The sequence below is a fragment of the Sycon ciliatum genome, chromosome 8 (genome assembly GCF_964019385.1).
Source record: "Sycon ciliatum chromosome 8, ocSycCili1.1, whole genome shotgun sequence".
NCBI lineage: Eukaryota > Metazoa > Porifera > Calcarea > Leucosolenida > Sycettidae > Sycon > Sycon ciliatum.
The window spans coordinates 7,650,254-7,675,712 of NC_088650.1; the positions used below are offsets into that span (position 1 = coordinate 7,650,254).

Sequence of the window (25,459 nt, forward strand, 5' to 3'; positions counted from 1 at the left end):
CAGCCCGCTGCTGCATGCTGCTGCTGAGAGGTCACCCATTGTTCGTGGAGAAATTGATTGCGACAATTAGCTGTTATTCCCGTTTATTAGACCAAGCTGGCAACTGGTGCAGAGGGCAGTCAGACACGACCGTCAACAAGCAAGGCGCAACGTGGAAGCAACAGTCAACAGCAGCGTCTTACGCCACAGAGTCTGTGGACTCACAGCAGGTCTGGGCATCTCTTAGTCTTACTCTTAGTCAAAGAGCCCACTGCACTGGCGCTCTCCCGAATCTCCGGACCGTCCGTTCTCGTGCATGTAAGCATTTTTGAATTGAATCATCATACATGATGTACGTAGATAGGACTATAAACACTGGTTATATTGTTTGGATGTAAATGACTGGAAATGGGCTCTAGAACGGGCTAAGAGCATTGCTTCACTGAGAGGCCGAGTTTAGTGGCGGCGCCGTCTGAAGTGGTTCACAATTCCGGTGACTATTTTAGAGCGGATCGAGAAAGACGTTAGCCGTAAAGCGGTGAGAGCCGCACTGCACTCGATCCAAGCTAGCCTAGCGCCTGACGTGATCTCTGTGCCCGGGTGGCATAGCCGTAGACCTCTAAACTGTGCGCGTCGTATTCGTCGGTGGTTATCGATAGGTGGGTTTACACTGCAGCACGCCAACCTTCCGGCAGCCAGCGTTTATGATGAGCTCAGAATCCGCACAGGCGTTCAACCGCTTCTCCATCTGATCGTGGTGTGTCCAACTGAGCTCTGCTGTTCTGCAGCGGCCGAACCAGGTCCTGAAAGCGAAGTCTCTGCTTCAGGCGAGCGGGTAGACGCGGTGCACAGTTCTACCCCGAGCCCTTCTTCCATCACAGACGGCTGGGGAAGCGAAGTGACCCGACACTACCACGTGCAGCAACACCCGCCCACTGCCTGTGGCTCGGGCCGTATGCCAACAAGAGGCGAGAGCATAAAACGGTCGAGGCGGGACTGGATTCGTGTCTTGTCTTAGTTACCTCAACATCCTAAACATCTATAGTCCACAGCCTGGTTGCTGACAACCAAATTATAGAATCGTTGCGGGGAAGAATAGCCACCAATATATCGCAAGTAGCAGCAGAGGCGTGCGTGGAATTGAAAGGTTTCGTCACAGCATTTGACGAACACCGATACGGCTGTACACTCGGACAGGTAAGGCAAAAAGGGGATCAGGGTAGTCTTCAGCGCGTTCCATGCGCAACAGCTAGCATTTGGCCTAATGAATGAAAGCAAATGTTTCACCTTTTGCAGATGTACGCGACAAAGCCATGTCTAGTACCGAGGCAGCAGAAGGTGCTCAAGATGCACGGTTCTCGCTTGGTCAGGCCGCAGACGTGACCTGTGGCTTGGCCTGGGCTCTTGCTGAACGTAATCAAACTGAACAGTGGTTTCTGAGCCCACAATCATGTAAACCACGTAAAATATACGTGTAGTGTATGGCTCGTAACGAATACGAAATCACTGGTACTGCGGTAAGGGCAGGGTTCAACAAAATCTTGGCGAGGAAGCGAACGCACCTTTGCACTCCATTGTCCTTTTTGCATTTTTCATTCCTCGCCGTTGTTCTGTGATTGCTGTCTGCTCCCCTTCTCTCACGGAACACAGGACGATGAGAGGTGAGCAGTCTGACCGCAGTACGGAGCAGCAACAAGCGGAAAGAAGAAGAAGACGAAAGGCAATGGGCGCTCAGCTGATTCCCGGAGCGACGCACCTGCGTTCCTCAACAGTGGAGAGTTTGTCGACGAACTTCTGTCGGTTCTCCATCTTCCTCCTGGCCGCAAGCGTCCTCACAAGAGCGCAAACTGTAATCGGAGGCACGGTAAGAATATAAGAATGTTCCATTCATTGAAGAACTGAATCTAAACTATAAAGATTGTTTCGTTGTACCTAAGTCCCCAAACAAAAATACAATGTTTGTTCAGTCCCCGCAAAACTTCAGAATGCTTCAATTCCCTATTCGTCTGCAATAAGCACCATAGGAGAAATGACTATCGGAATGTTGCTGACTTCGCTTATTTTATGTCCATCTCCCGCTTCCACTCGAATGACTGCGATATGGAGTTCTTCAGACATCAGAGTATGTCGTGCAACCTGGAGCGAGAGACGTCATTGTTTCGCTGCGTTTTGACCTGCTGCCACAAGGTCGGAATTCTTTTGAGCGTGTCACACTGAGACGAAAGCGCAGAGCGTAAGACAGGGGGGCGATAAGGGCGACAGCATGAAAAGAATGTGCGTGACGTCTGCTATGGCGAACTGGCCATGCTAGCTAATATAGTAATATTGTAACAATGTACTCTGTAGTGCTGCTGACTATGGATGGCATGCTTTGCTGGTCCGCCATGCAATCTGTCTTTGAAAAATCGTCTAGAGGTTTGCGCCAGGCATGCTCTGAGTGGCCCACGTTGGCAGCAAAACAATCCCAGGAATAGTTCACACCAGATGGCGACCTGACCTGATCCGAAGCTGTGGCATTGCCGTGTCAAAATACCATGTTTTACGCCATGGTAAAGTTCCGTAAGGATTGCAGAGAGAAAGAGTGTCCTGGGTGGTCTCCTAACACAGAAAGGCCGCGTGTGTATGGCTGTCAGAGTAATTTTTAACCAGAACTTGTAGGAAGCAGTTGCTGATCGTCATCATCGTGTACTACGTGTAATGAAAGGTACAAGAAACGGAAGAGAAGGCGTGTGCCCGCTGAAAGCCTGGTATAGTGGCTTGAGAGCAGATGACTGACCTGTTGGACAAGGGGTGCGTAGTTCACAGAGAAACAACAATAATAGCTTGCCCTGTGCAGCAAGTTGTCCATACCCCACAAATGGTCACAAGTATTGCTGAGCGGGTGATTACGACTTGTCAGACCATGTGTTTACAAGGTGTGAATATCTTAGGAGTTGTTTTGGCCGGGTCACCCATTAGAAACCTGCCAGGGCCCTGCTGGAAACTAATCAGAATGGATCTAATTTAGTCAAGTTGGCCGTTGAAGGGCTTGTGAATTTAGTTAAGTGTGTCTGTATGTGTGTGTGTGTGTGTGCATGCATATGTGTGTGTGTGTGTGTGTGTGTGTGTGTGTGTGTGTGTGTGTGTGTGTGTGTGTGTGTGTATGTGGGCAGGAGCCATGGGAAATGGGTCACCTGTGCGTAAAGAGACCTATTCATTTGTGGGCTGATGGTTACAGTCTGAATCTGAGGTGGCTGGTACCTGGTGACCACTGATCACTGTCATGTCAGAGTACTCCTGGCTAAGCTTTCCCTGCCTAGCGCCTACTGAATTATTTCGTGCCCAATGGTGTATTTGGCGCACTGATATGATCATGCACGTGAGTGCATCCACTGCTTCTAGCCGCGTGAAACTTGTCAGAGTAGGGGCTGAAGAGAGGAAGCACGTGTGGCCGGTGTTTAGGCCTCATAACCTCTTGCCCGCTTAGTTTACCTGAGCCGTTCCTCTTGTTGGATATCAGTGTTTCTAGTTTCCATGCCTTGGGTAGGAGAACCTGAGACCGATCCCGGATATCGCTCATCCTGAAGTTAGACTTCCTCAGGTTCCTTGCTGGCGGCTTCGGGAGAACCCAAACAAAAGGATATCTTGGGCGGGCAATCGTCAGGAAGCAGCTGACTCCCTTTGCGGCGCCTATTTGTGTCAGTGTGGTATGGCGAAGCGAAATGCTCATTCAAGCACCAAAAACAACAGTGTGGCTGACATGCTCAGCCGTGGGGCATTTGTGGTGTCACTTCAGTCACTCTTGGGAGATGGCCGACACTTTTCGCAATATTTTCCAGTTTGTTTTCATGCTGTGACCCATCCTTGTGGCTGTGGAATGCCGCGGCTAAGCCACCACACTGCCAGGGGCAGAACACACGTCATGCCCTTCTATCCCACATGGCATCCCAGCACTTTGGTGCACCAAAGGGAGAGATAGAAGGAAGTAAGACAGTTGGGAGTTGAGTTCAGGGATATTCCATTTCCCAGCTCTTGGCTCAGAGTAGCTGGACATGCCCGGCATGCAAATGAAATTTTCCCTTCATTAGTTACTTTACGGTGATAGAGTATTGAAACGTGGCCTAACTTGTGAAGCATTCTTTACTGTGCAGAAATCAGCACATCAGCATTAAATGTCTCCCACTGGGTGCAGGGAGTGCTGGGCAGCAATAATGTGAAAGTTCATGTAATTGGACGACCACAAATCCACTCAATCATCTAGTATGGATGCCATTGAAGAAGCTATGTATTGTGGATCAACAAGTAGCATCACTGGGAGCTGCACATTCCCTTCTGTTATGCAAAGAAGATGAGAGCTTTTTGTTGTTTCTTCCATGGGGCCCCCCTAACCAGGCTCCAACATTGGCCTAGCAGTTCAGCACTCCAGCTCAAGTGGCTGGAAGTGCACCCACTCCAATCCGTCAACTCTGCCCAGGAAATGAATGCCATTCCTGCTTAGATTGTCTTGATTCTCCTCCCATGCAGTGCAGGACAGGCACACTGGCTTCTCTTGCACCCTCCCTGAGCCTATTGCTGCTATGCCCGTGGCGCTGTACTTGCGCTGGTGTCACCAGGGCTTTGGGCATGTTCTCCCCCTGTGTGTACCCACAGAGCAATGACATGATTGATGTGCTGAAGTCACTGTTTATGGGAAGGGGATATTACTGAGCCTGAGAGTTTACGGGATGGGATAATACTGAGCCCGCAGTGTGTCCATTGACTAGCTCAAGGCTGAGAGACTTCTTGCAGGCATGACGTTTATGGGAGAACAGTGGCCTGACCCCAGATCTATTACTTGAATTAAATACATGAATGCCACAGTTTATTCCTAAAAGGGCATTGTTCATACCAGCAGTGTGTTGCCAGTGATGTAAGCAAACCTGATAGCACATCTACATAATTATACTAGTACATTACAGCCCTCATTGCTTTTGGGAGCCACCAGCATGATGTTTCTGACATGATGCCTTTGATGGTGGTGAAATGTGGTCCAGAGGTGTGATTTGTTGAACTGAGTGGAATGGGTGCATCAGCAGCAGCAGCAGCAGCAATATCACATGCGGCTAGCTAAGACACTCCCAGTCCACAGCCTGTATTGTACACAGTATAGGCATCCTGCTGGGCAAGTGCTCCGGCACTTGAGCTAAGTATAGTAAGGACTTGGGTTATTCAGGTTGCTGGTCTCCTTCAGCCGAGTTGCCTTGATTGGGTTTGCCTACATATGGTGGCATAATGGCAAGATCAGGACCATGTGCATGCCCATGTGGTGAGTCAGTGGGTTCCGGGCAGCAGCAAGCAGCAGAGTGACAGGCATCCTGCTTGCAGCTTAGGTCACCGGGCGCGTCAATCCTGGACTTCTACATTCAATTCCCCTGACTGCCAGTGGCACAAATCTGCTATGCTCCGACCTAGCTACAGAACTCTAGTATCTGGGTTTGTGAGCAGGATCAGTCTATGTGCAGGATGCCACGCAGCAGTGTGCACAGGATAAATCTTGTTTGCGTATTCCCACTCTCAGTGTTGACCTGACTAAAATCAATCAGTCTCCTGGGCCACACCTAGCACTGTGGGACGAAAGGTGATGTTTTCCATAGATACATCATAGCCACACAGACGTAGGTGTGTTTACATACACAGCTCAGTCGTGTTGCAAGCAGCAGGCATCTTGATGTGGTAATCCTAATTCAATGATCGTCCAGGTGCTGGCTGCAGTCGTCTTTTGGCAAATAATTAATATTTGAGCTGCCCCAGCCATGACAAGCGTAATTGCGCAAGTATGCTTAGAACATGACACAGTGACTGGCATTCATTTCAGCAAGGGTCGCACTCTGCCAGCTACAGACTTAGGGTATTCACTGCCCGTGGAAGGAAGCACAGTTGAACAATCTCGGGCCCTTTTTTCTTTGAAGTATTGTGGTGATGACAACAGTGTCTCCTCGCAGCAGTGGATTTTCTTTCATGTGTGATACTTAGCCTCGTACTCATAGGGTGTGGGCCAGGTAATTTGAGTTACTTACAGGGCATTGACACTACAGAGACGTTTGATTGGACATGGCTGGCTTGGGAATTGCTCTGCAAGGAGATCTGGAGAGTTTGTGGTGCCACGTTTCTCCCTTGGTCTCCCCTGAAGACACTCCTAGACACCCCAGGGGTCTCCAGAGAAATATCCAACTGAGTAGACTTCTTCAGCCGATTGTCCCTCGATTGTCTCTGTGTCACTTTTGTTACGATCAAAAGGCTTTTGTGTGTGTGTGTGTGCACGTGAATGTGTGTGTTTGTATTGTCAACAAAAAATACAATACAGCCTACTGTGGCATGCGCCCCATGTCAGGAAGGCTATCCCTTGTTGCATGGCGCCGCAATGGGCACAACATCAGCAATAACCCGCACGGTTGCCCTGGGGGGAATGAAGGCAAGAGTAGTGACAGGAAGATTTTTAGATCCAGGTCGAAAATAGACACCTCTGTTGTCTCTAGAGTGCGCCGCCATAGATATGGCTTTGAGTCTAGGGGTATTTTGGTTCATTTTCTCCAGTATATTGCAGCACCTCCCCAGGCATTATCCATGCTGACTTCTTGCAGTTGCCGTTTGGTGGGGATATCTGTAGTAGTGTGGTGTAGGATATGCATAGCTGTTAGCAGAGAGTGCCTACCGTAGTGGAGACCACAGAATGGCCATCATGCCAAGGCTTGATATCAATGATGCTCTCCACCCCAATGGTCTATTATATCTAAGTGCCTCCTTGTGGATGAGCTGGACTGCTTAAAGATATTAATGGGCACTTGGGTCCTCTACTATACTCTACCCTAGTACTGGGCTCCCTCAACACTATGACAACAGCAGCCAGCTTCCTGGCTACTGTCAGTAACTACAGCCAGCTAGTGCAGGGCTGTACTCTACTCCTACTAGTACCCTGCAATGCTGTGACTATGAGTTGTCACACAGTCTTCTGCCATTGGGTGTTGGATAGTGTGGACTGAAGAGCTGACACCATGTGTAGAGGAACTAACGCATCTATCTATCTATATATCACCAACTCTCTCTCTCTCTCTTATTGTTAAAACTTGCCAAGGAGAAAGTACTACTACATCAAGCGAATTGTATCACTCTCCTACTGGATTATAGAACATACTGGTAGCAATCTGACAGCAACAACATAACAAAGTTCGTTCTGTCTTCCCAGTTTATCTGTGTATGGGCTGTGTGATCAGGGGATTACATTGTACAATCCACAAAATGTCCGAGCTTTGGTACAGCATGGTTGCTTTCCCAATATTCCGGCTCCCAACTGTCTGTGGCGTAAGAGTACGGTTACTTTTGAAAGGCTGTGCTGTTGGCTTAGCTACAGGATCAGTGTCGTCAGCTCTTGTTTCTAACCTGTCAGCGACATTGTACTTCACTAAGAGCAAGAGTAAGAGACTCTTGCAGGCAGGCATTACAGGACTGTGCCTGCATTGTCCAGCACTACTAGAATTCTGTACAGCTGGTCCCACTACAGTCACTGGACTGGCATTGCATTGCCCGGCATCTGTCAATGCACCCCTGTGCCCGACGGGCCATGGACCTTCCTAACATGGAAGTGCATGTACCGTGCAGCACACTGCCGGCAATAGAACACCAAGGGCAAAGACTATTAAGTGCTCATGGTACTGGTATGTAGGCACTGGTATGTGTGTGTGTGTGTGAGTAGGTGCGGCTGTGCTCAGTCAGGATGTGAGGCTGCATCATGATCCTGCCCAAGACCAGACCACCAAGTAACTCTGTGACATGTGCATCCGGCCCCGGTGTGCACAGAGAGATGATCTGTTTCAACTAAGCACTGTATTTCTTCACGTCCTGGTACGGTGAGCACTGAACCCACCCGGCGCACACTCCCAAGCTGCCAGGCAGTTAGTACCCACCGTATCTCCTGGCTCCCCATGGCTTCTCCCCAGCAGCTCAGTGTGTCCAGGATGTCATCTCAATAAATTCAGTTACGCGATGATTGAACCCTGACAGTGGCTCTACATGAGAAAGTCCTTCTCCGCAACGTGGGAAACTGGATGCGCGTGCTATTCTAAAGCTGCAAAGGCTGGGCGAAACCCGAGCAACGCGATTAGCTACGCAGGCTCTGTCTGGTGTGACTATTTCAGATTCTGTCAGATTGCACCCTGCTTGCTAGTAGAGGCCTTACAAACGTCACCCATGCTGTGCACAGCCCAGTTACAAGGCCGTTCTATGCCCAGTTTTGCGAATGGCGGTGCATCCTTGTCTCAAAAGTTAGTTCTTAGTATCGTCCCAACAATCTGCTCAACAAACCGAATAAGAAGGAAAATAGATAATCAAATTGCGTGTACCTGTCACTTCAGCACAGTTTCCTGCACCCAAGGCCGTGATTTGCAGTACATGCTGCCTTCGGGGCCAGTGAGAGTCCATGCATGCTCCTGCATGCTAAACTGATTAGCATCTGGAGAACTCTGGAACTGTCACGGATGAATCACACTGAGCGCTTACTGCTGCTGTTCATAACTGCAGCACTAAGATGACTGTCAGGAGAATAAGCATCAGGTGACAGAATGGAAATGAGTCTATTTGTCTTCAATTAGGACGGAAAGAGCCAGCAACACAATCTGCCACAAGGACTGGTCATGGTTTAACCATAAGCAGGAGATGCTGGGACGTGTAATTGAGTTACGTTCTCTATGTGCAAGCAGTAGCAAATGAAAAAATGCTTCGACTTCAAGTGTGTTGATGCTTCTCATGTTTCTGATCTGGGTCAAAGACTCAAAATACGTGCACCACAGCACAGCCTAAGATGAAAGCTCTGCTTACCTCACCTTTGGGTAGGGGAGGGGGGGGGGGGGGGATGCCTAAGTCACTGATCACTTGCCCATACGATTACATCATCATTACATCATTATTTTTGTCTGTTGCCCTGCCATCCTCTGTGGTGCAGACCCTGGTATCCAACTGGGAGAACACGCCAGTGGACGACTATTCTCTCTCGCACTGGACGCAATGGGGACAGTGGAGTTCATGTCTGGGCAGCCCATGTGAGCAAAGCGTACGAAACCGCAAGCGCCTCTGCCATTCGGAGACCAGGTACGCTGCAAAAACTCAACTTGCATGATGAAATTCGAGCTGCTAAGGACTGTCTCAGGAACCCCTTGCATTTCCGTTCAATATTGTGTACAAACACGTTGCCAATTTGCTGCACCACTCTCAGACAATAGAAGAAGAAATTTATAGGACGAATATCCGAAGGCACGTTTTATGTGCATATTTCTGTCCCATTAAAAGTGTTTGTTAGAGTTGACTATGAGGTCACAGGCAGTCATGGAACACCGTGACAGAGGCACTCGAAATTTGATTTTGTACACGAAGCACTCACGGGATAATTCCATTATGTAAACGTGTTGTAAAAACATGATACACGACATTCCATGGCAGCTGGCGCCACTGCCTAGTTGTGGAAGTGATGACGAGTTTACCCGAACGACTTAGTGTTGTCAGCCTGTACATGTACTTTGTCTGCAATGACAGCAGCAAGTCGGGCATGCTAAGGCCCCTATGCAATCTGAAAACTGACTCCCCACCACCTCATCAAGTTGTCGAGCCATTCTCTCCGAACACTGAGGTCCACCTAAATCACTTGATGAAGCCCCTTGGAGTCATACCATTATTATGAGGTGTACACGCATGTCATTTTATGACATGCTAACAGAACTACAGGAGCCACCCACTGTGAGCGGTTTCACCAGGTATCTTTCCTATCACCTCCATACGTTGCCAGGTACAACTGAAAGGATACCTTGAACTGCAGGCCCTGTATTGCACTAGTGTATGAAATGGGCCTAGGAAAATGGACTCAATGAACCATTCTCCAAGCTGATTTCTGTGAGGAAATGGCTGCAAGTCTCCTTATATCAACCAAGGGAAATATGAGGAGTGCTGGTTTCATTCTTCCGGCATCATCGTCATTGTAGCGCCAACTTCAAAAGGAGTGATTGTAGCCACTGATGTGATTTGCTCTAGGCTAATTGTTCTACTGCACGTGTGCTGGGAAGGGAGGAAGGGGGAAGGGCAAGATATCATATCAGATAGAACTAAGGGAAAGGCGCTCATGCCGATGTCCGTTCAGAGCACATGATATATGCACTACACTTTCTAACGTGTACAAACAGTTTAGTAATTGGTTTGTTGAATGTGTGTAGTGGCTGCTTGACTCAGCCTTGGGAAATACGGTATCCTCTATACATCATGTTATATGTCTGTGCATCTCTTTGACTCTGTCCGTAGTGAAGAAGGTGCAATGTGTGAAGGGTCATCCATAGCTTATGAGCTCTGCTTATTCAATAAGGTGCGTTTATGTAGCTCAGCTGAACGCCATTGCTCAACTTAATGACGTTACCTCCGCTGTTCATCACATCTACATTGCTAGTGCTGTTTGTGTGATTGCATGTAAACACTTCGTGTAATGGACATGACATTTGAATCATGTCTAATTCAATTGTGCCACTATCAATAGGCATGGAGTTGTGTCACCAGCGTCACCTTTGAGGAATGCATGTTGAAATGCCCCCCCCCCCCCACACACACACGTACACACACGTACACACACGTACACAAATACACACGTACACACACACATACATATGATGCACTGAGACTTGTCATTAACAGTCCATTTCTCCAGTGCATTGCTGTTTGTCTTGACACATTTGATATCATTTTAACGTGCTGACCACAGAACCAGCAGACTTAATTGAATAGAGCGTGTCACGGTAGTGTGATGATCGAGTCAGTCCCCCAGCTTTCGTCTAAAGGCCACTCTGTGTTGGCAAATATGTTGAACTGCCGAATCTTCTCTTTTGAACGCTACACAATACGTAATAGATTTGATAATGTGGAAGGTTGTGTTAACGACCTGCATATCTGTATACTTGTTTATGTAGAGATGCCTTAGGTCAAGAATCGCGGAGCAGTGTCGGGACCACAACACGGAAACGATACGCTACTACCCAGCAACATCTGACGGTACGTGACGCTGTCGCTGCCACACATGTATGTGTAGCTGTCTTGTGTCACGTAGCCAGGGGAGAGTGGGGCGAGATCGATAACGATGCACACATTCCAGGCTGTATGTCTAGATGGCATGGCATGCAGGCATGGATAGGGCATGGATAGGGCATGGATAGGGCATGGATAGGGCATGGATAGGGCATGGATAGGGCATGGATAGGGCATGGATAGGGCATGGATAGGGCATGGATAGGGCATGGATAGGGCATGGATAGGGCATGGCATGCAGGCATGGATAGGGCATGGATAGGGCATGGATAGGGCATGGATAGGGCATGGATAGGGCATGGATAGGGCATGGATAGGGCATGGATAGGGCATGGATAGGGCATGGATAGGGCACGGATAGGGCATGGATAGGGCATGGATAGGGCATGGATAGGGCATGGATAGGGCATGGATAGGGCATGGATAGGGCATGGCATGGATAGGGCATGGATAGGGCATGGATAGGGCATGGCATGCAGGCATGGATAGGGCATGGATAGGGCATGGATAGGGCATGGATAGGGCATGGATAGGGCATGGATAGGGCATGGATAGGGCATGGATAGGGCATGGATAGGGCATGGATAGGGCATGGATAGGGCATGGATAGGGCATGGATAGGGCATGGATAGGGCATGGATAGGGCATGGCATGGATAGGGCATGGATAGGGCATGGATAGGGCATGGCATGCAGGCATGGATAGGGCATGGATAGGGCATGGATAGGGCATGGATAGGGCATGGCATGCAGGCATGGATAGGGCATGGATAGGGCATGGATAGGGCATGGATAGGGCATGGATAGGGCATGGATAGGGCATGGATAGGGCATGGATAGGGCATGGCATGCAGGCATGGATAGGGCATGGATAGGGCATGGATAGGAATAAACCCGGCTAATGACACACATCTCAAGATGCATCTTTATAATGAGAAGGCTTTGGGTGGGGAGGGGGGGGGACTTTGGTCTTACTCCTAGTACATCATACTGATTCAGAGTCACTCACTGCTGATAATGCTGATATTGCTGATAATGCTGATAATGCTGATATTGCTGATAATGCTGATATTGCTGATATTGCACCTAGTATCTATCACGTTGGAGACGGTGGTTGTGGTGTATGCAAGAAGTGTTGTCGGGAATGTAATGTGGTGGTGCTGGTGGTGCGGGTGGTGGTGAAGGTTACGAATTATCTACTAGTGCCAGGCTGGAAATACAAACGACATACATGGCGGTTGAAGCCAGTGCAATTCGGAGGGAAGGAGGGGGGGGGGGGGGCTAATGCAATGAGGATTCTCTGCATGAAGCAAACATTTGCCTAACAGTGATTTCATAGCGTTTGGCATTGGACCTGTGCTGCTATTATTGCTCAGAATACTCTCACTGCGGCCAGTTGGAATGTCACGAGGAGCATCGCGGCGGCAACAGTACAGAGCCGGGTACGTTTATACGCATGCTGGAGATGGTGGTGGACGGAGTGCAGTGCGCACCCGACCGACAGTGTCTCAACGGACAGTGCAAGGTAAGCAGCAGTGCTCGGATTTGGTGGAGTCTTGTCTTTTCTGCGTGATTGCCGGCTAGTGAAATTCCGCGGACGGAGCTCTGCCCTTACCCGCTCTTGAAAGAGTGTAGAAACCAAACAATCCATAACTTGACGAGTGCTTGTCTCCTATCCTTGCCTCCCAGTACACACACAGTTGTATATATGTATTGGTTGACAGCATGTTACAAGGTGGAGGACGCACTGTGTTGATGCACGGAATTTTGGGGCATTTTTGCTGATTCGAATGCAACATAGAATCAGAGCACGGATTGCATACGTCCGTTGGAAGCCAATCGAACGAATGCCGTCGTTTTATCATTTAGGCAATCTAATGATGTAACACACTGCTGCATGCACCTCTGCATTACAGAGCGCCAACTGCAGTTTTAATCGCAGCGAGATCCTGCATGGCTGCCTGGGATCCAACAACTCCAACCTGTGCACGGTTCTGTGCGGCCAGACTCAGCCGACTACAGGTAAGTAGTGATAGTGAGTTTGAGAGATGCGCAAGATCGCTACCCCATTCTACCATTGCAAGACCGTCGCCCTTTCTACCACTGAGGTATTGCCTTTTGAAGTAGCTAGACACAGCACAAAACAGAGGGCAACCGGGCTACCCTTTCAAAGTACTGACGTTAGCAAAAAAACCACAACAAAACAAAACATCGTCTCGCCAAAGTAACACACCGTTTAAGTTAGGTACACCTAAGGAGTACATAAATTACAACTCAATGTATGGGCACCACACTTTGCATAACCTTGCTTGTATGGAGTCGTTTTTCCAACAGCTTTGTTGATGGATTGCTCGTGTTTTGATGCTTTCGTTCCTGTGTTCTAAACTGCTGTGTGTGCCCGTAGAGCCAGGCCAGATTGCCCTCAGCATTCCACAGTGTGCGTCCAATATCATCATACACGTGGCCAAGCAGGCCATAGGAAACTTATGTGAGTGAGTATGATTGTGATGGAGGGGGTGGTGGGGAGCTGGTTGGCTAGGTGGTGCCTGTACCCTGCCAGACATATCACCTTCACATCTGTTTGCATTGCCCGGGGATGCTTTGGAATGCACAGAACAGCACAAACTGAACTAAATATATACCCCAGAGCTCAAGACGGTTCAATGAGTTGCTATATTTATCCAATGCCATGGCGCTTTCCACTTGAGCATCACAATGCTCTCTGCTATGGACAATCACACAATCACGGCTACGAAATGTATGCTATTTGAAAAGAACCAACCAAGATTGAGCCTTGGGGCGTTGATTGTCATGAGCCCTCAAACAGATAAGGTGTTTCATTGTGCTGAAATACTTACCCGGTGTTGTGTGTCATCCTGCTACAGTGGTATGGACTCGTGATAATCATACTGTTGAGCTTGACTTCAGTGGCGATAGGCAAGTCACGCACACGCTGGCTGGCATGCCGATTGTCTTCAGCAAGTCGCAGCGCTCCATCTCCAGCGCCTTCAGCATCGGAGAGGCCTACTTTGATCAGATATCCATCCAGGGTCCGCTGACGGAGAACCTTACTGTTTACGTGAGTGGAACAAGCAAACTCTGGGTCGAATACCCCCCCCCTCCCCCCCCCCCCCTCCCGGCACATGCATGCCACCATATCTATTACAATCATATCATCCAAGAATGGTCTAGTCTAGTACCTGGGCAGTATAGTAGTCAAATGAATATTGTACATGGCTAGGTTTATGGGGACTGAACACGTTGCATGCGAGACCAAACTTATGGACACGAGCGTCCACTGGCTGTCCAAAGCCTCTGGAAGTTCTACTTTCAAACTTACAGCGAAGAGAGGTAGGATGGATATTGAGATATCGTATAATTCTGCTACACTGGTATTCGTGACCACACGTGCTGTGTGTAGAGAATGTTGCCAAGTTAGTGCGAGTCTGCACAAAGCGTTTAAACAGTATGACGGCACACAAAGAGCGTTGTACTGTAATGGCGTAACCGTGGCTCACTGTGTGTTTGCTGGACTGTGCAGGATGAATTCGGTGAGCTGGGTCTGCTGCAGTACCACTACACACTGGGCGATGCCTGCGGCGTCAAGCCACCGCCGCGCATAGAGGAGGGCATCCCCGAGGAGGAGAAGAACTTCACCGCCGCGCTGGTGTTCCAGCCGCTCTTCAACCCGCCCACCGAGCACGCACCTCCGGATGAGCAGGTGCAGCAGCTTCAGGCGGCCAACCAGAACTCACTGGATCCAAACGACGCGCCGTTCGTCGCCCAGAACGGCGGCCTGGATCAGCAGCTGTCGTGGATTCTCCTACCTTTCACGCACTGTTCACGTTCATGTGGCGGAGGTGAGTGAATGCTCTGACATATGCAGAGCTGACAGTGCTATAACGTTACAATTATTTGCTTTTCAATTGAGACGTGGCAGAGCAGGTTCGTAGCCAGTTGTAGTCCTGCACAAGAACGGAGGACCGGAATGATCTCCACCGCCCATCCTAGCCGGCCTTGTTCATCGTGAACCGCACACTGTAGAGTGCATGCTGTTGTATACCAGTTTGTGCAGTGTATGTACCTGTACATGTATGCATGGCGCTGTAGCTCTCTCGGTTTGAGATCCGTCCATGCAGCACAGGTGCACTGTACTCAGCCTCGTTACCATAATTATAGAATATGTCCGTTGGCAGAGATTCAAGATCATTTGTTTGTGATGTTTGTGATCGTGCCTCAGGTACCAAGAGAGCTAGTGTGATCTGTGGCTCAAGGCAGATGAGGGTGTTCCCAGCCAGCTACTGCTCCAACAGTGCACGGAAGCCCAGCGACATTGTGGAGCCATGCAATCAACATCGCTGCCCTGCAAGGTATGTGTGCATGCACGCCGTCATAACAGTCTGGCATAAATCACTTGCTAGTCTGTCACCATGGTAACTAGACTGAGCTCACTATTGTAACTAGCCTGGGTTGCAAGATCTATAGCATTCAGTGGAACCTGTCTTAGGCGGACGCTCAAGGGACCTTCAAAATGTGGTCCCGTGTACAAGTGATCTCCTTATCCAGGGCCGTTTGACTGGAAATACATGTATCCTCCCTTGGTCCTGGTTGCCGCGGTCCTCTGGAACAGGTGGTTGCCTTATCCAAGTGGTCGCCTTCACAGGTTGTATTGTAATTATATTCTATGATCATGGTAGGTCGATAATTCAAAAATTCCCAAATTCAAGTCAATGAAAGCAGCGTACACCATGAATATGCACAGTACAATCATGATGACAAGCTTAGTGTAGTTTTGCTGTGGCAATCCTGCTTGATGGCCTTTGTGTCTGGGTGGTATATGCACTGTATGCCTTCTAGATGGGTGACTGGAGGTTGGACATGCTCGTCCAGCTGCAGGAGAAACGGTACGGGATTCAGAACCCGCACGGTGGCGTGCCGGCAAGTTCTGGAGAACGGCGTCGACTCCGTAGTCAGTCAGAAGTTCTGCACGCAGGTGGAGCCCAACTCAATCCGACCGTGTCGACCGGACCTTTGCAGAACGCAGTGGGTCAAGGGAAGGTGGAGCAAGGTAATACGTCAATTGTCATTTGTAATCCCCCAGTAATGCGTTTCTCTCCTATGTTCACAATCACTGAATCCCCCACCATTACCCTCCAGCAACAATGTATAGATTTGCAAACAATGTCAGTATCTTCTGTGGAGTGTATACCAGAAGTCCAATCGCCTATTCCACATCAGTGCTACGAAGCTGCCGAGCATTAAAACGCATAACTTCCGCGTGGTATTGTGCAGCAAGAAGTGTGGTGAAGTATTCTATTTGCGGCACAAGGCCGGTCGGGAAAGTCCCGATCACTGACTCAAGGCTTAGAGGTCTGTAATCAGATGGTGATGTTTTTTCTGTGTGATTCTCCAGTGTGATGCAACATGTGGTCCGGGAACAAAGACAAGAAGTGTCTACTGTGCTGTGGGATCACAGAAAGTAAATTCGTCATTCTGTGCCAGGTTGAGGAGGCCGAACCTGATGAAGAACTGCAGCCGCCGCGACTGTGTACAGTGGCAGGGAGGAGAGTGGAGCGAGGTAATAGTGATACACGTGTGTGTGTGTGTGTGTGTGTGTGTGTGTGTGTGTGGAGGGGGGGGGGCAATGTGTGTGGTTGCGTGTGTGTGCATGTATGTGAGTGTGTGCGTCTCTTGCCAGGTCCCCGTGCATTTGTCAGTCAAATTCTTACCTCTATGGTGTGGCCAGAGTCATCCTATAGCATCATTTGTGTCGTATGTGTGTTCTATATGACTACTTAGTACATGAGAATGTCCCTGAGTTCAAGTGTCAATGCATTAGCCACCGTCCGCATGTCTACTACTCCTAACCATAACGCGTGTCCCCAATATTCCATTCGATTGTGTGTTCATCCAGTGTAATAGCCAATGTGCGAGTGGGTACCGATTCCGCGAACTGGTGTGTATGGAGGTGCCGCATCGCGGACGAGCACCAAGGGTCAAGGACGACTCGCAGTGCAGTCACTTGGCGCCGCTCAAGAAGATGGAGCGCTGCGGTAACGATCACGCAACGTGTCCGATCCAGTACAAGTGGCATACCGGGCAGTGGAGCAAAGTAAGAGAGTGGCCCACCGAGTTCTTGCCAGTTTGCTAGTTCTCATTACTGTTGTCTGACGATCGCCTGGTGTATGAAACTCTGAGTCAAATTGAATTATTAGTCATCCTCTTCTGCTTGTTACAAGTTTCCATGGAGACAAGAATGCAATGATACTAACTCTTAGTCTTATAAGTAGGATACAGTTCAGGCTCTTGAACATTTTGAAAGTTTTTACTAGTATACTTTCATGCCGCATGGCTTATCATCAGGTGAAACACAGGCAAAATCAAATAAACATGGACAAAGGACTGACTACTTGTTCTCCCTAGTTTGTATAATGTTCAACTGGTATGAGTTACCCAGGTAATACACAGTAACACTTCAGTATAACGTACCTCCAAATGATGTATAAACCGGTACCCTACAGCTGAGGTACTCCATATCCGAGGTAGAATGACCGCAAAAGGAAAGGCAGGATCTACACACACAAAAAAACACAAGAAAGATACTTAAAGTGCGATGCAAAGTGAAAGGGTGTGTTACATCCATGATACTTTACACTGAACTGTCTCGCTCTACTATAAAGTCGAGCACTCCAATTACTGATGGTCATCTTAAGTTTAATATGCTGAGCAAATATGGTTGGATATGTCTGTGTTTGCTATCTTCTAGTGCTCATCGAAATGCGGTCGTCGTGGCCAGCGGATGAGAGAGGTTCACTGCTCCACAGATCGGCGGACGAACTTGACGCTTGGCGTCGTCAAGTACACGACCGTGGACCCCATCTACTGCAACAACAGCCGCGATCTGGGTCCTCCGCCGGCCTCCATGGAGCCATGCAATCGTCACATCCAGTGCGAAGGTGTCTGGGTGAAGGGACGATGGTCTCCGGTAAGTCATCACACGTGCTCGTGCATGCACTTTGGGTTCTGTACAAACTCTCGCCGTATTGAAGGCAAAGTACACGATATCGTGTTGGATATTACATGTGTATGAGTATGCCAATGAACCCGGTGCTGCAAGCTAGCTGCATCATAAGCATGACGCCAGAAACAGCAGTGGCTGGATCAATCAAGCCTGCGTTGTCGAGATCATCACCTGTGTTCTTCAGGCTCAGCTGCATGCACGACAGCTCACAGTGCATGTTCAATAGAAATGACCGCTCTACTGATAATTTTGAAGGTTAAAAAAAGTAAATTTAGCAACGTTTGTGTTGTATTTCTCTTTGTGCCATTTTCCGTTGTATCACCTCTACAGTGTAGTGTAACATGTGGCTTTGGGAAACTAACGCGTTCTGTTACGTGTCAAAAACGAGAACCGGGGACGGAACAGATGAGAGTGACGTCGGAGAGTGACTGCGACACTTCCAAGCGAAAGCCCCGGACCATGAACACATGCTCGCCTGGGGCTTGCGAGCAGACACCCTCAACTGGTGAGAGCTTGTCATTGAAAAAGCTTTAACGTTGTGAGAATGAATGTGCTTAAGTTTGATTAGTTGAATGTTGGTGATGGTTGTCGGGATAAAATAGGACCACACTTGTTCATGAAAATCCTCATTGGGGATGATGAGTCATGCAATGTAGATGTTTGTGGAGTGGCAGAGGTGATATCTCTGGCTTTGTGGGTCTTCGAATCCCATCAACGTGCAAGGCCGACGCAGCAACGACGAACATGATAAAAACAAAGCCGCACTCTCTGCAACTTGTCTGCATGTCGTGTCTACAGATACGGAGTGTCGTATCATCATGCTCATTTCCTGCATTCCTGCTCTTGTTTTTCAGGTGAACTATGTACGGGTGACGACAAGAATTTCAAGTCGGCATGCCTGTGGGCACACGAGCGGCATGTCTGCCACATCAGCTACTTTCGGCAGTACTGCTGCGCCACATGCAGCAGTGTGGCTTGAACAGTGCCCTCCCCCCTCCCCCCAGCCTGGATCCGTCCACACCAGCAGGCCATGGCTTCCTTGCTCTGAGAGCTGTGCACGCACGACGACATCGTAGCCAAGTGTGATTACACCATTGCAACGGCCGGCAAATTGCTTGTGATGTTCGGACGTGGAGCTGCTGTACACGTGCGGAACATTAACAGCAAGGAACTGCCAGACGGCGAGCAAAGCTGCACCCTGCCGCTCCGACTCGGACCCTACTCGACAAACTGGCGTGGAACATGCCGGACATGCCCTAATACTGCGAGACTGCTGGCCCAACTCAGGCCTGCCTTGTATTCTCACAAAAGACATCATCATCAACAGCACCACACTACAAACCTACATTGATGAAAACACCTGGAACAACTGAACTGAGTACTGAATCAAACAACTCTGGTCCTATCCTATTATTAAACTCCACAATCGACTCAAACATTTGATATTTACTTGAGGTTAAAAAGGTGTAATTTGAATCCTCCACGGCAACCTCTGCCCGTGCCCATTCTAAAGAATATCTGTTTACGTTTATCGTAGCGACTGCGCCCAGTTGAGCACACATTATAAATAACGCATTTTCTCCGTCACTCTTTGCCTGTGCCGGACCAAGCATTGAATGCTAACTGACTGCAACGAACTCTACAGTGTGTTGTATTGACCAGCAGCACCCCCCACCCCTCCCGTGCTGCTCCGTGTAGATGCCATTGATGCTTGTAGACATCCTACTATTTTTAGGGGGTTCCATGGGATAAGAAGGTCAGGGGAATTCTGGTCCCATTCCTGGGTAGGTTCCGGGGGGGGGGGGGGGCAGGAGGAATGGGGTATCAGTTATACGCACATCAAAGTCATGCACATTTTCCTCGGCCGCGATGATGCCTTCAAGCACAGTGCTAGAAATGTATTACCGTCAATGATGGTTACAGGAACTTTTGGTGAGTAATGATGGCATCATTACTCACCAAAAGTTCCTGTCATTACTCACCAAAAGTTCCTGTCATTACTCACCAAAAGTTCCTGTAACCCTCCAATCCGCAACAAACAAACAGTCCTTGGCTACTACACCACGCAGTGACTCGAGTTTCATCCGAATTTTCCCCCAGGAGGGCATCCGGTCAGGGAAATAGGGAGAAGATGCAAAAATGGCTAATATAAGCCAGCACGGAGACAGAATTCACCCTACACGGAATTCACAAGCTAGCACAAAGACATTATGGTGCAAGTTTGTATCGTGACTAAGTTTCTCTTACATGTTACCTATTATTACCAAGACTTGGCAAGAGTATAAGCCCCCGTACTCTTGCATGTACATGCATGTTGAGCGATAATACCGGTAACTAAGCTGCGAAAGCGCAAAGGTTAGGTAATGGTGGTGATGGAAAGGTAAAAACTAAAAACACAGGCACGAGGGACTCGGACATTTGCGGCATGCAAGGACCACACAAAGAAGGAAGGTGCCGTCTCGGCGACTAGGAAACCAATGTCATAGTGAACCACACCCTAGGCATCCAAGCCGCAAACCTCCTTTCTGCATTGGTGTGTGCGTAGCAGTGCTCCACCTTATTCTAATACTTGTGTTGAGCCCTCTTCGCTGGATAAAGTACTAGTAGAGGAAGTAAAATGTCCTCCTTGTAGATATCTACATGGCTGTACTTGTTAGTAAAGATGTTCTAAGGACAGGATTTTCTCAGCTTGATGAGCAGAGATCCGTTAGACTCCCTCTTGCTTGGAGCGGCTCCCATGAGCTGAGTATAAGGCCAAAACAAATAATGACCTTGTTTCCGGTCGCCCGACCGGGCCACTTTTTCCCAAATTCTGAAACTTTTTTTGGTCCCAAATGTATGCAAACGGTGGCAATGCCATGTGTGCAAGTGCACTAACGAGTCACTACTCAGTCAAATCTCAACCGAAGTCCACAATCGAAACACCTACAAGGTAGCAGCTGTCGGTTCGAAACCTCAGGGGTCGATACGAGCTAGAATAACGGAGCTGGAAGGACTCGAACTATTTGCTTGATTTCTCAGGATGTACGAAAACAGGAATCAACCACATGCTGTACAAGAACAGTGAGTCAGTCAACTTTGACATTGATCCTTGCCATGATATATGTACAATTATGTACAATGTACATGTGTAGGTGCTCTTGTCTATCAATGCCACAACGATTGAGGAACCAAAAAAAAGTATCCAAAAAAAGTTTCATTCCGGCCGACCGAGTCACCTTTTTGAGGGGTTGCCGACCGGAAACAAGCCTATTTTTTGTTTTGGCCTAATGATAATCTTTATTTCAGGATTACCCAAACCTTGTGACAGTCACACCATCAACCAAAAAGCTGCTGTCAATGACATGACGTCATTATGTGTCATCGTCGAAAGAACGCAATGCATGTACCATGAGTGTAGATATACCTGGAAACAGTATCCATGCAGGTTCTGAGACGGAAGAAAAGTTCCACGGCTAAATACCTCTACACGTAGGGATGGCAGCTACCAAGCCAAGGACGCAAGGACTCAAATGATCAAGGGGCTCCGGAGTCGTGTTATCATGGTTATGTGGCGGTGTCATAGCACTGACTCTGCGGACTCCGGCCTGGTGCTGTGGGCGTGTGGTAGCTACATTTAGAAAACAGTTTTGCTGAACTCACACAGACTGTAACCGCATTGTACTTAGAACAGCGTGCATCTGGCTCGGCTGATCGAACAGGTCAGGTCAGGATCAGCAGATGTTCCGAGATCACGAGGGGAGAGCATGAGTGAGTGATGCGATCTCGCGAGCTAGCTTGCATGGTGCATGAAATACTACAGATACAGTATTCATGGTACATGTATTACCATGATTACTTCGTCGCGAAGCCCACTCTGAGTCTGAATCACCCACAAAGGTAGTGGCTAAACCGAAGATTTGCCCAGTGCAGTGCGGGCTGGCGAAGGCGTATCGATCTACCGGCCATAGCCTTTTACACAGCAGACGCAACGATATCGCATAGCCGATCGTGACTGCACGGAATTACCGTGGCTTGTCTCAAATTATTAATTTTATAGAGAAGAAAAAGAAGAAGAGCGCCGGGAAGGATCATATCCATCCAAGACCTGCACAATGGCAACTTATCGACTTCTTCTTGCGGTCTTCGTGGCCTTGGTCTGCTGTGACCATTCGGTGCTGGGTGCACGAGTGCGCCTGGAAGCGGATCAGCTGCTGGCAAAGCACCACCCAGATTGGAGGGAGCTGGGTCTAGCAAAACCCGACGACGATCACAAACTAGTCTTTGCTCTGCGTCAGAGCAACCTGATCGAGCTGGAGGAAAAGTTGCTGGCAGTTTCAACTCCCGGTAGTCCACAGTACGGACAGTTCCTGAGTGCTGATCAGGTCGATGCTTTGGTACGACCTTCCAGGAAATCTCTACATGCTGTTGAGGGCTGGCTAACCAGGACAGATGTTTCCGTCTCCCAGTCGTGCAAATACACCAAGGCGCGCGAGTTTCTGGAGTGTGATGTCACAGTTAGCCAAGCATCGCAACTGCTTCAAGTGTCATTCTATCAATACGAGATGGATGGTGCAATAGCATTGAGAGCTAACAATCACTATACAGTTCCTGCTGAGGTAGCAGATCATTTAGACTTTGTCGGTGGTGTGCATCGCTTACCTCACAGGCAGCAGCGGCTCGCCAACTCAACACAGTATGCGATTGCCAAGGCTCATGGTGTAAATTTGCAGGCTGAGCCCTCTTCACTACGAGAACTTTACAAGGTGGGAAGTTCGGTTGGCGCTGGTGAGGAGAATAAAAACATCCAGTGCGTGGCCCAGTTCTTAGACCAACATTATCATGCTACAGATCTGGCTAAATTCATGGAGAAGTTTGGAACTGGCTTCACACATATGAGCAAGGTTGCCAAGGAGATTGGACCCAACACTGGCCATGCAGGAGTCGAGGCATCGCTGGATATCGAGTATATCATGGCGCTTGGTGCCAACATTCCGACGTATTTCTGGTCCACGGGAGGCAAACATGAAGGACAGGTGAGTCTAAAGTCTAAAAATCAAATCAAATAAAGTTTGGGTTCTCTTTGAGCTCAATGATCTACAGGTATGTAACGCCATACATCTTATGCTTAAATTGTGGTAGATGTATGCCAATATTCTGAGCAACCGTGGCCCAAGGTAAGTCACTGGGCTCTCTCCCAGTGGGACCATTGTCATTAGGTTTAGGCCTGTTTTGGAACTCCACTCTAAATAAAGCCAAACAACAACAACAACTCTCTTCTTCTCATAAGTGATGCATGGAAGTAAACGGCTATTTCAATGATAATAATCTTGCTGCTGCTGCGGCATGATGGTGGTTGTTTTGCCATGAAGCTCAACTTTGAGCCTTACCATGCTCATAGCATACAGTAGTAGTGTAGTTGATGCGTTTGATGCATGAAGCAAAGTAGAAGTGTAATGAAGTTGGTTGCTCCTTCGTGGAACACACACTTCCTGCCAAAGTCGCAACTTCTAAGTTGCCTTGGTAGAAATGTAATACTTCAAGAAATTCCCTGTGCTTTATGATTCTTCCCTGTGCACATTGAGCTCTATTCCAGAAGGCCTCATGGTCATATTCTGTGTGTGCTCATCTTCTTTTAAAACCTTGCTCTCTCTCTCTCTCTTTCTTTCTCTCTCTCTCTCTCTCTCTCTCTCTCTCTCTCTCTCTCTCTCTCTCTCTCTCTCTCTCTCTATCTATCTCTCCTCCTCCCCCCCCCCCCTCTCTGTCTGTCTCCCTCTCCCTCTCCCTCTCCCTCTCCCTCTCCCTCTCCCTCTCCCTCTCCCTCTCCCTCCCTCCCTCCCTCCCTCTCTCCCTCCATCCCTCCCTCCCTCCCTCTCTCTCTCTCTCTCTCTCTCTCTCTCTCTCTCTCTCTCTCTCTCTCTCTCTCTCTCTCTCTCTCTCTCTCTCTCTCTCTCTCTCTCTCTCCTCGTGTGGTTTCCAGGAGCCATTCCTAGTGTGGATTGAAGCTGTTGCAAACTCCTCCACCATCCCCAATGTGATCAGCGTCAGCTATGGGGATGATGAGGATACGCTCTCCGTCCCCTACATGCAGCGTATCAATGTGGAATTCCAGAAGCTCGGAGTCCGTGGCACGTCCATCCTCTTCGCCAGCGGTGATGACGGCGCCGGCTGTCACAAGCAGGTGTTCCGGCCAAACTTTCCAGCGACAAGTCCGTACGTCACGTCCGTCGGCGGGACACAGCTGTCCGGGGAAGCGGAAATGGGTGTCTCCTTCTCCAGCGGTGGCTTCTCGAATGTCTTTCAGCAGGTGAGTTACCAAGCTGCGGACATCAAAGAGTTCTTTTCCATATCGACGCATATTCCAAGCGAGCGTTTCTTCAACAAGACCGGCCGCGGCTATCCAGATGTGTCTGCTTTGGCGGTGAACTTTGAGGTCATCATGGACTTGTTTCCAGTTCCTGCTTCGGGAACTTCGTGTGCCGCTCCGACGTTCTCGGGTATCATCTCACTGGTCAACGACAAACTAATCAACGGGCATAGCAAGACAGCTCTGGGCTTCCTCAACCCGTTCCTCTACGCGCACGGCTTTGCCGGATTGACTGACATAGAGCACGGCTGCAACGAGGGATGCAGTGGCGATGGCTTCTGCTCTGTCAAAGGCTGGGATCCGGTAACAGGTCTTGGAACGCCGCTATACCCCTCTCTACTGGAAGAAGCACTTAAAGCCAAAAATGTCCATTAGACCTTGTCCATGCCCTACAGCACCCACCTCCAAGAATTTTATGAAAATCAAGTTGCTCCCAAAGCGCAGGCGTTTTCTAGGATAATCACATTACGTGACAATGCTATATTTTCACTGGCAGAAGATTAGTCCTTGTCCACGTCATACCTGTAGTTGTAGTACAGCAGGCCGCAGGCCTTCTCTTGGGGAAGTCCCTTTTCTGTTCAGTATAGTTTCTCTCAGAATTACTGTGACATGTAGTAGGTTAAGAATGTGAAGAAGAGGTTGGTGCGACTTGGGCGATGTACTAGGTTGTGCGTGAAAACATCTTTGAAAATTTAAAGAAATCAATGTTTGTCGTGGTGTCCTGATGTAATGGAGATCATTTCATCTGTAGAAGTCACAGTGAGTCTCAGCTTCCATTCAGTTCAATTTGGTGTATTTAGTAGATGTCTGCAAAGGCAAATGGATGCCTATCGCGGGTATCTCCATGTGAAAGAAGTGAGGTGCATGATTTCTCGATGTCAAGAACAGATGAAGGTGATTACTGGTAGTACACAAAACGGGACTGAACCATGGTGACCAGACTGACCTGGAATAGAGCTGTTGCACCTCTATCACATGACTGGTATACAGCACAGCCCTGTTGGTTCCAAATGAACCGGGCCCTACCCGCTGCACCTATGGCTATGG

At 48.8% G+C, this 25,459-nt stretch overlaps 3 protein-coding genes across 4 annotated transcripts; 2 read left to right on the plus strand and 1 right to left on the minus strand.

Moving 5' to 3' along the window:
* Positions 1-164: 164 nt before the first annotated feature.
* LOC135823137 (thrombospondin type-1 domain-containing protein 4-like) lies at positions 165-19,703 on the plus strand. 2 transcript variants are annotated; one of them, XM_065335976.1, is made up of 17 exons: positions 165-297; positions 1,630-1,843; positions 8,933-9,078; positions 10,276-10,336; positions 10,932-11,013; positions 12,422-12,570; positions 12,962-13,067; positions 13,450-13,533; positions 13,931-14,124; positions 14,587-14,905; positions 15,286-15,415; positions 15,903-16,113; positions 16,459-16,623; positions 16,960-17,157; positions 17,812-18,030; positions 18,397-18,571; positions 18,921-19,703. In XM_065335976.1, coding segments are annotated over exons 1-17 (2,580 nt in total). In that variant the 5' UTR covers positions 165-295; the 3' UTR covers positions 19,046-19,703. The 2 variants fall into 2 exon arrangements, with proteins under 2 accessions (XP_065192048.1, XP_065192049.1); XM_065335977.1 differs by lacking the exon at positions 165-297 and having other exon boundaries at positions 1,634-1,843.
* Positions 11,061-11,672, minus strand: LOC135822947 (nematocyst expressed protein 4-like). Its single transcript, XM_065335788.1, has one exon. It carries the CDS (start codon positions 11,670-11,672, stop codon positions 11,061-11,063), a length of 612 nt encoding a protein of 203 aa, XP_065191860.1.
* A 2,212-nt stretch (positions 19,704-21,915) lies between the features above and the next one.
* Positions 21,916-25,186, plus strand: LOC135823138 (tripeptidyl-peptidase 1-like). Its single transcript, XM_065335978.1, has 2 exons — positions 21,916-23,081; positions 24,026-25,186. Exons 1-2 carry the CDS (start codon positions 22,161-22,163, stop codon positions 24,785-24,787), a joined length of 1,683 nt encoding a protein of 560 aa, XP_065192050.1. The 5' UTR covers positions 21,916-22,160; the 3' UTR covers positions 24,788-25,186.
* The last annotated feature ends 273 nt before the right edge of the window (positions 25,187-25,459 follow it).